Source organism: Polyodon spathula, chromosome 2 (genome assembly GCF_017654505.1).
Source record: "Polyodon spathula isolate WHYD16114869_AA chromosome 2, ASM1765450v1, whole genome shotgun sequence".
NCBI classification, from domain to species: Eukaryota; Metazoa; Chordata; class Actinopteri; order Acipenseriformes; family Polyodontidae; genus Polyodon; species Polyodon spathula.
In genome coordinates, this window is record NC_054535.1 from 64335696 (window position 1) to 64348933 (window position 13238).

General features: G+C 38.2%; 1 protein-coding gene across 1 annotated transcript in view; it reads right to left on the bottom strand.

The window, feature by feature from the left end:
• Positions 1 to 13238, bottom strand: part of LOC121299106 (transient receptor potential cation channel subfamily M member 3-like) — a 300327-nt gene that overhangs the window by 144944 nt on the left and 142145 nt on the right. The window contains exon 6 of the mRNA XM_041226653.1: positions 10868 to 11039. Within this exon, the coding sequence (XP_041082587.1) occupies positions 10868 to 11039 (172 nt within the window). The remainder of the gene's footprint in view (positions 1 to 10867; positions 11040 to 13238) is intronic.

The following is a 13238-nucleotide window of genomic DNA, read 5'->3' on the forward strand; positions in this document are numbered from 1 at the left end:
GATCCCGACAGCCCCCTAAGAGTCAACGCACTGGCTCACAAATGGCCGCCAGTCCTCCAATATGTGTTTCCACTGATTCCGATGCTCCCCACCCTCTTAGAGAAGGTCGGGGTAGAGCAAGCGACAGTAATTCTGATCGCTCCTCGGTGGCCTCGGAGAATATGGTTCCAGAGCGTGGTGCAGTTACTGCATGGTCAACCGCGGGAGCTTCCCCTGCGAGCAGACCTATTGTCCCAGGCCGAAGGACGGCTTTGGCACCCGAACCCCAAGCTCATGCAGCAATGGGCTTGGCCCCTGAACGGGAGCGCCTGTCAGCCTTAGGGCTTTCGACAGCGGTGATCTCGACCATTCAGAGCGCTAGAGAGCCCTCTACCAGGTCGCAGTACACGTACAAGTGGCAGTTGTTCCAAGATTGGTGTCTGGCAGGGGGCCATGACCCAATATCTTGTCCTATGGCAGTAATATTACAGTTTCTACAGAAACTGTTAGATGAAGGGAAATCTCCCTCTACACTTAAAGTGTATTTAGCCGCCATATCAGCCTGTCATGTACGCATTGACGGATTATCACCAGGTTGCCATTTTTTGGCATCTCAGTTCCTTAAAGGCGCAAGATGCTTGCGACCTCCAAGAATGACCAACTTACCATCATGGAGCCTTGATGTGGTGCTAGAAGCCCTTACCAAGGCACCATTCAAGCTTCTCCACACAGTGCATATGAAGCTCATGTCTATGAAAACTGCGTTTTTGCTGTCCGTAGTGTCTGCAAAACGCGTCAGCGAGTTACATGCACTGTCAGTGCATCCTTCAGGTATCCGCTTCGCAGGAGACGGGTCTAAGGTCTCCATGCACCCAAATCCAGCCTTTTTGCCAAAGGTTATATCTCTGTTCCACATGAACCAGCCGTTCGAGTTGATGGCGTTCCATCCTCCTCCCTTTTCCTCTCCAGAGGAACAACGGTTACACATGCTCTGCCCTGTACGGGCATTGAGGTGTTATACTGACCGTACAAAGACCGTGAGGCAAACAAAACAACTGTTCATATGCCATAGTTCTAAGACGTGGGTCAGCTGTTGTTAAGACAACGCCTTTCCCACTGGATAGTGGATGCTATTAAATTAGCCTATGAGTCTGCAGGCCTTCCACCGCCAGGGCAGTTGAAGGCGCATTCCACTAGGGGTATGGCAATGTCCTGGGCCCTCTTTAGAGGGATGCCAGTGTCTGATATTTGTGCGGCAGCCAGTTGGGCTACACTGCATACCTTTATGAGGTTTTACAGGTTAAATGTTCTGGATTCCTCTGCTCCATTATTTGGAGCATCTGTACTACACTCTATGGCACCTCAGGTTGCCAATGTAGTGTTTAATACCCCACCTTAGGACAGGTGTTATTGCGAGCATAGACGCTGAGGTGCAGCTCCTCATATGCCTAGATGTATTGCCTACGCAATTGCATTATGACGTAAGTCTGTCCTACTGCCGATAATCCTCCCTCGCGACGGCTTGGGTACACTGTTCCCATACGTTGATGGTTATTTTCGAACTGAAAGGGAACAATAGGTTGCGGATGCAACCCCGGTTCCCTGAAAGAGAAAATAACCATCAACCCACGAGGTCGCTCCGGAAGCCTTCTCGGCCCGAAGAGCAAAAGAGGAAGAGAGTCTCTGCGCGCTGCGTATAGTAAGCTCCCAGGGGGGGCGGGCTTACACGGCAGCTCGCTCAGAGGCCTATCGGCAGCTTTGCTATAAAGCTCAGCCAATCTCTACTGCCTGACAGCAATGTCCCATACATTGATGGCTATTTTCTCTTTCAGGGAACCGGGGTTGCATCTGCAACCTATCGTTGTCTCTTCCATATGGACATTAGCGAGTCAAGAATCTTTTAGAGGGGTAGAAGATAGATTTGGGTTGGGGAAAGCTCACGTTCATAGGGATTTTATTCATTTTTGTATACAAAAATTAGTGCTTTAAGCAAAGAATATATTGTTTTTCCCACTGGGAAAAATGCTTTGAAAGTCTGCAAACAGTTTCAAGAACTTCGTGGGACAATAAGTTCTCAAATGTAACTGGATGCGTTGATGGGACACATATTCCAATTAGAGGGCCCATAACAGATGGTGCTAGCTATTATAACTGCAAGGGGTTTCATTCCATTTTGTTGCAAGACATTTGTGATGCTAACATGGTATTTACTGATGTGCTTGCTGGCTGGTCAGGGTCATTGAACGATGAAAGAATGTGGAAACATAGTCCAGTGTATTGCAAATTAACAAATGACACAGATACAATACTGAGGCCAAATACGCATCTTCTTGGCGATTCAGCATATCCCCTTGACACCTTTTTGATGACCTCATACAGATAACGGTCATCTCACTAACTCGCAGAAAAGCTTCAACCGGTGTTTGAGTTCCAGTTGCATAGTAATCGAACAAGCATTTGGAATTCTCAAAGGTTGCTTTAGGAGGCTTAAATATTTATAGATGCATACTAACTTAATGGCAAAAGTCATTTTAGAATGCTGCGTACTGCACAATATTTGCTTGCTTGATGGCGATGAACCTCCAGAAATAAATTTTTCAAAATGATCCCGATGATGACATAAACAACGCTTTTAACGACCAGTACAGTGAAGCAGCGCTAAATGAGATGCAATAGCAGACATTATAATACGTTAACGTAGAAAGGTGTCTGATTACTTAGATTTTTTAATGGTTTAGATTATTAAAAGTTATATATTTCAAGTTCCTTATACATTTGTATACATAAGTGGAAATCTCAAATTAATTAAGGGTTCAATTAAGTAATTGAATGTTGGAACAAAAACAAAAGACAGGGTCCCCAAAACCAGGATTGAGCACCCCTGTGGTTTTTAACTCCATTCCACTGGACCCATTTTGTCTTCTGGCTTTTTTTCCAACTAAGCTCTCAATTATTTAATTGAACCCCTAATTAAACTCATACAAAATGCACAATGGAGTAATTATGCTTTATTCCTTACACAGTATATATTTTTTAAAATAATAGCAATATTTACAAAATTATGCTATACATTCTAATCAATATATATTAGCTGTTCTGTCTACCCGCTCATTCTTTAATAACTAAAGTCAAATTATTGATCATCACTTTTTGTTCCTCCCACTTCTTTTTTGGTTTTCCTCTCTTAAACGATCAGATTATTTTCTTTCTTCAACAAACTTTTTGAACCCTTCTGGTGGTTCGTTACTATTGTTTTGTTTTCTTTTTTTTGTTAGTGGAGTGGGGCTAGTTAGTGTACTAGAGAGTGGTGTGGAAGGAGTGTGGGTCTGTGGGTGTGCTGCAAGAAGAATACATGAAATTAACTTGGTTGTCAGTTGGTTCACTAGAGCTGCAAGTAATGGTGAACCAACTGGCATCATCATTTGATAAAGGTGGAGAAAGCTCTTTTGGGGGATCGTTACTAGCCTTACATCCAAAAAAAATCTGACTTAATAGAACTGTCCCCATTATTATTTATTTTGTCTTTATTTTTCTGTAGGTGCTCATGAGTAAGTGCTCCACTTTGCGTCACATACATTCCTAGTTACTGTGTAGCCCCCCCCCCCCATGTTCTTCATTACTGCAGCAACTCTTTCCCTTAACTTCTGCTTCCTGCAAGAAGGATGGGGAAATGCTTCATCCAGTTATATTCTGCTTTGAATAAGAAATTATTTCCTTTGTCCATATGAACCATTTGTGAAAAAAAAATAGTTACAGCTATTGTATCTTGAATGAAATGCATCATTAAATCCGGGGCCTTGTTTTAGTGTATCAAATTCAAGTCTCAGATAGAATCTGTTAAAATCAATAAAGAGTGGTGGTATAAAAAGAAAGATTATAAAAGTGGACTCAGAAATTGATACAGAGTATCGATACATGACTTGAGATTTACAGGATGTGGAAAAGGATGCTTTAAAAAAAGACAGGAAAGATGAAGCACCAGTGATTAAATACGAATAGTAATTTAAATATATAATACTATATATATATATATATATATATATATATATATATATATATATATATATATATATATATATATATATATATATATATATATCATTATAATAGTTCATTATATATCATCTAATATATAGTACAAGTAATGGCACTACTTTTTAAATAAACTATATAAAGTGCCTGTAGAAAGTCTACACCCCCTTGAATTTTACTTTTTTCACATTTTGCTGTGTCTGTGCCTCAGAGTTTCATACATTTAATTAAGGATTTTTTTCCCATTTATCTACACACCATACTCCACACTGTTAAGTGGAAAAAAAAAATAGATTAAAAATACAAAACTGAAAGATCATAATTGGTCTCCACTCCCCTGAGTTAATACTTGGTGGAAGCACCTTTGGCAGCAATTACAGCTGTGAATCTGTTGGGATAGGTCTCTACAACATTGCACACCTAGATCTGGCAATATTTGACCATTCTTTACAAAACTGTTCAAGCTTTGTCAAGTTCCTTGGGGAGTGCTGAGGGACAGCAATCTTCAAGTCATGCCACAAATTTTCGATTGGATTTAGGTTGGGGCTCTGACTGGGCCACTCAAGGACTTTTAACTTTTTGTTCCTTAGCCACTCCAGTGTAGCTTTGGCTGTGCGCTTTGGGTCATTATTATGATGAAAGGTGAACTACCGTCCCCGTTTCAGCTTTCTTGCAGAGGGCTGCAGGTTTTTCCTCAAGGACTTCTCTGTACTTTGCTCCATTCATTTTCCCTTCTAACCTGACAAGTGTCCCAGTCCCTGCCAATGAGAAACATCCCCATATCATGATGCAACCACCACCATCACCATACTTCATAGTAAGCATGGTGTTGGGTGATACGCAATGTTGGGTTTGTGGCAAACAACGCTTTGCATTTAGGCCAAAATTCCAAAAAGTTCCACAAAACTTTTTGCCACATGGATACAGAATCTCCTGAATGTTTTTTTCATACTTCAAACAGAATTCAAGGTGGGCTTTCTTGAGTAATGACTTCCTTCTTGCCACCCTACCATACAGGCCACATCTATGGCGTGCTTGGGATATTGTTGTCACATGCACACTTTGACCAGTCTTGACCATAAAAGCCTGTAGCTCTTGCAAAGTTGCCAATGGCCTCTTGGTAGCCTCTCTGATCAGTCTCCTTCTTGCTCGGTCATCCAGTTTGGAGGGATGGCCTGATCTAGGCAGGTTCTTGGTGGTACCATACACCTTCCACTGCTTAATAATCAGCATGAAGTGCTCCAAGGAATATTCAAGGCCTTTAATATTTTTTATACCCATCTCCTCATCTGTGCCTTTCAACAACTTTGTCCTGGAGTTCTTTTAAAAGTGCTTTGCTTTGAAATGCAGTACCCAACAGAGGGAACCTAAAGAACTGCTGAATTTATTCTGAAATCATGTGAATCACTCCAATGTAACACAGGTGTAGGCCACTTAACTTGGTGTGTGATTTTGAAGGCGATTGGTTACACCTAAGCTAATTTAGGATTATTACAAGGGGGATGGATGCTTACCAACCAAGCTATTTCAGTTTTTATTTTTAATTAATTTTCTACAAATTTCTAGAATATTTTTTCACTTGGAAGTTGTGGGGTAGGATGTGTAGATGAATGAAAAAAATTATATTTGAATGCATTTTAATTCCAGGCTATAAGGCAATAAAAGGTGAACATTTTTAAAGGAGGTGTAGACTTTCTATAGGCACTGTATCTATGTAATGATATTGTATTCATTTTTTTCCAGTAATGACCCCAACTCTGTATCATTGGCTAACTTTTTTTTTAAGTAGCATCTGATGGACATTCTAAAACGTTAATACATAGTTTGAATGCAAAAGAATACGATTACTTTGATAAACTGATTGGACTATGAACTAAGCCGCCTGTAAATTTTATATTTAAAAATATTAACTTGATCATTATGTACTGTATGTTGAATTGCATTGTTGGGCAGACTTTAGTAAAGTGTTACTGATTGGTTTGATAAGCACATAAACCACGTTAAGCCTTTTACACTATTAGAATGTCCCTCACTTTTTAAATAACTTAATGGTACGAATTACAATCCCATTCACTGGTGTTTCTTGCACATAAAAGTTGAAAGTAAACACAAATTAAATGAAATTGAAAAATGGTTAGTGCTTATATAAATTCTAACTAAGTGCAATTAGAGCGGTTGTGTGTGACATTTAAGCATTTTCATAACACATCAGTAAAGATTCTTTAATTATTTAAAGTTAATTCTTAAATCAAGGATCTGCCTATAGAAAATAGTACCAGAGGATTTGCTGTGCACGATCATATGTTCACTAACCTACACATTAGATACCAGACGCTGCGAGACTGAACAGGATTTTGAAGTTGCCTTTAACTGAAGGAAATCAACATGTGAATTGACCTCTAAACCTTTTAAAGGGGATTTTAAATACTCTACCCTGATTGTTCAAACTAGGTCACATGGGGTATATTACAGCATATCACCACGGGTTGGCACGTTTTCAGAAACGAGCAAATCACTGGCAGACATCCATACACTAGAATTTAAAAACAAAAACGACAGACATATTGGAATTTATCGCAATAAACCTGACCGACGAGATTTATGTAAATGTTGAACTTTTGGGAAACTGAAGTGTACATGAGATATTGAATGAATCTGAATTGGACACCAATGATTAATTAAAGTAGTGAAAAAAGCAAATAGTATTCAAATAAATTCAAAACTTGCCATTTTGATCGCTCTGTTCCTTTTCCCTGAACTACAACATTTCCCTATCCCATTTTGAAAATAAATAGTTTCTTAAAAATATCGTTTTAAACTTTTAAATCCAACTTTAAAGAAACTTTGGGGTTAAAAGATGTTTTGTTGCCATTGCTCCCGCTGTCCATTCTTCGGTCTGCCTGCCTGCTGCCACTGGACCCACCCCAGAGTTACCAGGTCTGCGGTTTTCCTGCAGAATTGGGCTACTTCAGAAAAACATCTGCGGGAAATATTAAGGAGTCGTGGGTTTATAATGTAATTAGATTGGTGGTATAACTTTAAAAGATTGAACTGTTTTCATGTTTACGATATTGTTTGGGATACAGTACCAGCATTAGTATTTCAATAAAGGGATCGCGCTGTAATTCGGTTGATCACGCTGTTAATTCGGTTGCTGGTCTGGTATGAGTGTTGGTTTGTCCCTTCAGAGCTTCTGAACGAATCTGTTGATAGTGACATGTGGGTGAGCTGTCCTGGGGCTTGTATTTTGTTTTTTGTCAAATTTATACCAGGTATCTTCTTATGAAAGCTTTTTTTTTTTTTTTTTTTTTTATGCATAGGCCTATGTGTTACTAATAAGCTTCCTTTCAGTTAAAGTAAACTACTGGGTTATTTTGGTCTATTTTTGAAGTGACTTTGGGCTATAAACTGCAGAAATCTGTCAACCCTGCACAGCTGTGTGATCTGATGCTGAACATTTATACATTCATCTCGACAATTCCTGCCATACCTTTTAAATGTGTCCAGGTACAAGGCTACCATGTCTTCTGTTGTGTCCTGCATTGTTTTAAATAGTTTCTTAACACTGGTCCAGTAGTTCACCACATTACCAAGCTGTAAATTGCAAAGTCAGTTTGATAAGTAACCGGGTATTCCATGCAAATAACGTCTTTTTTGTCACTGTGAACTGTACTAGCACAAATCTGGTATGGATACCTCAGTATTGAATTTAGTAACGCAGCTAAAGGTTTAGCGGTCAATTCACATGTTGATTTCCTTCAGTTAAAGGCAACTTCAAAATCCTGTTCAGTCTCGCAGTGTCTGGTATCTAACGTGTAGGTTAGTGATCATATGATCGTGCACAGCAAATCCTCCGGCACTTTTTTCTACAGGCAGATCCTTGATTTAAGAATTAACTTTAAATAATTAAAGAATCTTTACCGATGTGTTATAAAAATGTTAAATGTCATACAATCGCTCTAATTGCAGTGCCTGGGCACTGATGAAGCAATCTCTTTTCCTTGTTGTGTCAAGGCAAAAATGAACGATTCAGAAATCTTTTTTTTTTTTTTCTGCGCCTTCAAGCAGTTGCCAGTTTAACGCATTTCTCACCAAATGTGACTTGGCAAGATTTGTTTGTCAAAAACAACTAGCTACAAATCTAGCTATTTCCAGGACAGTCATCCATGAATTTTGGAGATATAAAATTGGTAAAACCATTTTGAGTATCCTGTATTAGCAATATCCTTTATAAGAATTGTTGTCAGGGTAATTAAATGAAATCCAATAATGACCTGTAGCAATTGAATACGCAAGGAACGTCAATGCATCCTTTGCTTAGCAACGGGCTCAACAACCACGAGCCTAGGGGAGAGTCGCGTGACACCGTACTGGCTTGATTACACCATGTAACAAATTTTTTATTTTTTTTTGGTTCCTGGGTAGTAAGTGTTATTTCCTAATTGCTTATGCCTCAAAAGTATAGAAAATGGCTATTATTCCCCACAAACTTTGCTTTTGTGACCAGGACAGTGATATTTTGAAATTTACCTATTTTCCAGAACATTCAAGATAGGTTCAGTGCTGAGTAAACTTGGAGTAACTTCTAGAACTTTCTAGAACTTTCCAGTAATATAAATAGTAGTAAAAATATAGGGGCCTTAAGCCCACCAGTTCAGTTTAGTTCCAGCTGCCTAACTGGATACATATCTGCATTTTTCTGAGATGGCATCAAGAGGCTGCAATGGTGGCATTCCTGATGGGTCTCCAAGGCGGTTTTACCAAGTTTCCCTGCTATCTTTGCAGCAGGGACACCAAGGCACACTACCACAGGCGGGACTGGCCACAGCGGACAGAGTTCTCTGTGGGGAGGCACTGGTGGACCCCCGGAAGGTGCTGATGCCGCCACTGCACATCAAATTGGGCCTTATGAAACAATTTGTCAGAGCTCTAGATAAGGAGTCAGCAGCCTTCAAGTACCTTCAATACTTCTTCCCTAAGCTGTCTGAGGCAAAGGTCAAAGCTGGTGTCTTCGTCGGACCACAGATAAAGAAGATCCTGGAGTGCAATGAATTCCCCTAGAAGCTCACTAGTAAGGAGAAAGCGGCTTGAAACAGCTTTGTCGCAGTGGTTCGGGGCTTCCTGGGCAATCACAAGGCCGAAAACTATGTGGAGCTGGTTGAGATTCTGGTGAAGAACTATGGCACAATGGGCTGTAGGATGTCCCTCAAAGTCCATATCCTTGATGCTCATCTTGATAAATTCAAGGAGAACGTGGGAGCTTACTCGGAGGAGCAAGGTGAGCGCTTCCACTAGGAAATACTGGACTTTGAACACTGCTACAAGGTCAATATAACGAGAACATGATGGGAGACTACATTTGGGGGCTGATTCGTGAAAGTGATTTACAGTATAATCGTAAATCCCGAAAAACTACTCACTTCTAAATCTTTTGTAGTCATTTTTGTATTACTTTAGTATAAATACATGTTAATTTGGATTCATATGTTGTTTTTTTCTGACTTTATGTGAACGAAATACTGCTTTTTAAATTTTTTTTTTTTTTTGTGTTCATTTGTATAAGAAGTTGATGACGTTGTTATTTTGTTCCTGTTAACCCCACGCAGCATTTGACAGGCTGCACAAAATATCAGTTTATCAGCTGAGATGATTATTGGTTGTTAGTTGTGTTGGAAAGTAATTATATCCTATGGTTCCTTAGTAAAGCCTGGCGACGCAGCATTTAACAGGTTGCAAAAAACGAATAAGCAGGTTTGTGAGACGATGTTAGAGAGGTAATTTCTCAAATAACCTAAGGTGCATGGAGAGTGTTTTTTTTTTCAAAAATAGTGATTATAAACAGGGTGTGATATTAAGCAGGTTATATAAAACGGGTTCATTTCTATTATGCATTTTTTTTTTAACAAGGCCCTCAAGGGGTCCTGCAGACATGGAAAGCAAAACCTAGCCAACTTTACACTGAGCATTTCTGGAAAGTTCTGCTTGTACAGCCTAATAGCATCAATTAAACATGTCATCGCCTAAGCCAATTGCTGCATCTTGTCAGTTGACCAATTAGTAATAGACAGCTGTCCTCTATCACAACGTGAACAACGTGTTTCCATTCACAATTCCACTCAAAAAGCACATTTTACACATCTACTGTTTACATTAAAACGTTCACATTGATTTTCAGTTGTGAAATGAAAATCGAGTCTGAAAAAGCTCAGTCATACATTTTTTTGAAAGAGATGCAGTCCTTTATAACTGGTGACAAAATAAATGTGTTTGTATCAAGACTGACAATTCTACTGGGTCAGTATTAGTATTCTACAAATCAGAATGGGGAAATGTAATATACTGTTGACTATTCATTCTACAAAAGCTAAATGTACAAAGTTACATTTTAGGAGGTAACGCTAATTATCTAACTTTTTGTTTAAAACATTATAACAGTGTAAAGGATATGCAATAGCCTGATCTTACGAAAACCTTTCACATGTGCAAAAACTGCCAATAAAACAAAATCAGTCATGTGATATTGACAGAAAAAGTAAAACAATACCCAAATGAACCCCACCCTACCTTTTTCATACATAAACTCCAACTTGACAGCTCTTAAAAGTTACACTTCATCACTAAAATGTACATAATAGGGGGCCAAGTTGTGTCTAACTTTAAACAGGTTGAACCATTTTGATAATGTTTCACACTATATTTATATAAAACTTGTTCATGCAGCGGACACTGCAACAGAAAATACAGCACCTTCAGCGCAAAGAAAATAAAGTTTTTTTTTTATGTGGCACGATTAAAGTTTACATTGTGAGCTGTATTTTTGTGTGGATATTTTGTAAGTCTCCTGTACAGTACTTACTGGTGTTAATCTTCTGTAGTGAGATGTGCTTCTCCAACTGTCTGCGTAGCTTCACTTCAGCCCCATATTTCCCTGTCGTTCCATTGTCGGCCAGTATGAAGTGGGAGTGCATGCTGTTTAACACGGTCAGCTTGCTCAAGGGGTTGGACATGGTCTGGTAGGGTCTGACCACCTAGAAAAAGGGATTTGTTTTTAGTATTATTAAGTGTATTGTCATCGATTACCACAATCCCACTGCAGTTATGGTGAGATCATGGTGTAGTAATTTTAAATTCCATGTTCTGGTGGTCACCAAAGCCCATTCTTTAGATTTCCACCAGAATATGGGATAGGATGCTGTTGTCAACAGGCATATGTCATAGCGTTACTTTACAGGAACTCTAGATATATATATATAATATATATATATATATAATATTATCATATATATATATATATATATATATATATAGTACTGTGCAAAAGTTTTAGACAGGTGTGAAAAAATGCTGTAAAGTAAGAAGGCTTTCAAAAATAGACATGTTAATAGTTTATATTTATCAATTAACAAAATGCAAAGTGAGTGAACAGAAGAAAAATCTACATCAAATCAATATTTGGTGTGACCACCCTTTGCCTTCAAAACAGCATCAATTCTTGTAGGTACACTTGCACAAAGTCAGGGATTTTATAGACATATAGTCAGGTGTATGATTAAACAATTATTATTATTACTGTATTGATGCATTTAAATGGGATAAATGAAATCATTTAAATGTAATAAAGGTATTCGAAGAAACCAGCCATGTAAATGTTACCACTTGAAGTAATGTCTACACACACACACACACACACACACATATATATGTGTGTGTGTGTGTGTAGACATTACTTCAAGTGGTAACATTTACATGGCTGTTGTTTTGGAGTACCTTTATTACAACAAAGCATTGCTGCCCACACATTTTGATAAATAACTAGCAAACAGTGTTTTCTTTTAGCATTAAGTATATTGCTTTTGTTAAATCCCATTAAAATGCATCAAGATTTCAGGTTGTAACACAACAAACTGTGAAAATGTCCAAGGGAGGGTGAATACTTCCTATAGGCACTGTATATATAAGGAGTACAAACCATGTTTGGACTACCCTGCACGTCAACGGTACTATACCACCCAGGAGGTGGTGTGTGTGTGTGTGTGTGTGTGTGTGTGTATATATATATATATATATATATACATACACACACACACACACATATATATATATATATATATATATATATATATATATATATATATATATATATATATATATATATATATATATATATATACAGTATATCATGGGAATCACACAGCCCGAAGTGCTTTTTACTGATTATAACACGGCTACCTGTCCTTCGGGGGAATTTAAATAATTAAAACACATTTTAAATTAAGACAAAACTAGAAACTTATATTGTGTATACATACACAGTGTAATATAGTCCCACTTTTAATTGAATTTATTTTTCAGGTATTAAATACATTGCATGTCTCTTATTATTGTGAATTTATGCATCGAAAGTGGCATCTTGAAACTAGAGGACTGAACACAAGCTGATGATGTTGATGGTCTGGGCAGAGTTTCAAATAACGCTGAGGAAGGCAGGAGAGCAGCTGCGATGGATGCTGAAACGGGATCTTGAGATGAGTTTATGACCTTGTTATATTCAAGGCACAAAAATTAAAGTCGGTTTTCATTCTTTTGGATTTCAAAATATGTTTTTGTTAGTTGTCGAACACCCTCGTTCGTGTTCATGTCGTGACACATTAAGTTTAAGTGCTTCAGTTTGCAGCGGACACTTCAAATTCTGATTGACAGGAGTACATTATTGCTGGTTGTAAACTAACTGTCAGCAGATATATTAACACTTCTACTGTTAAAACATCTATTTGGTCCAGCTCTCAGCGTTATAAAACTGTAGACTGAGTACTGGCCATCTGCTGAACTTCTTGCGCTGGCATAAAATCCCCTTTAATGTTGTTGAGATTTTTTGGACTTATTTTCTAAAAATGAATGTCCATATCTTTCTTTAAGCTAGTTAAGTACTTCTTTAAGTACATTAACAGCCCATGCTGTCATTTTTTGGTGTTTTTTCAATCTTAGTTTTATTCTATTTCATTTAGCAGTTCCTCACCTGCTGTTATATGTCTACTCTTGACAGTTGCTGGTGCACTTTATTTATTTATTTATTATTTTCAGGTGGACTGCCATCTTCACTCAGTATGTTTTAGTTAGTTATCTGTTTTCATCCCCAAATATATTAAAGAAAATAGGTGGAATGTCACTCATTTTTGGCAGTGGTTTTGTAACTAATAACAAATAAAATGGCCGTTTGTCATGGAATT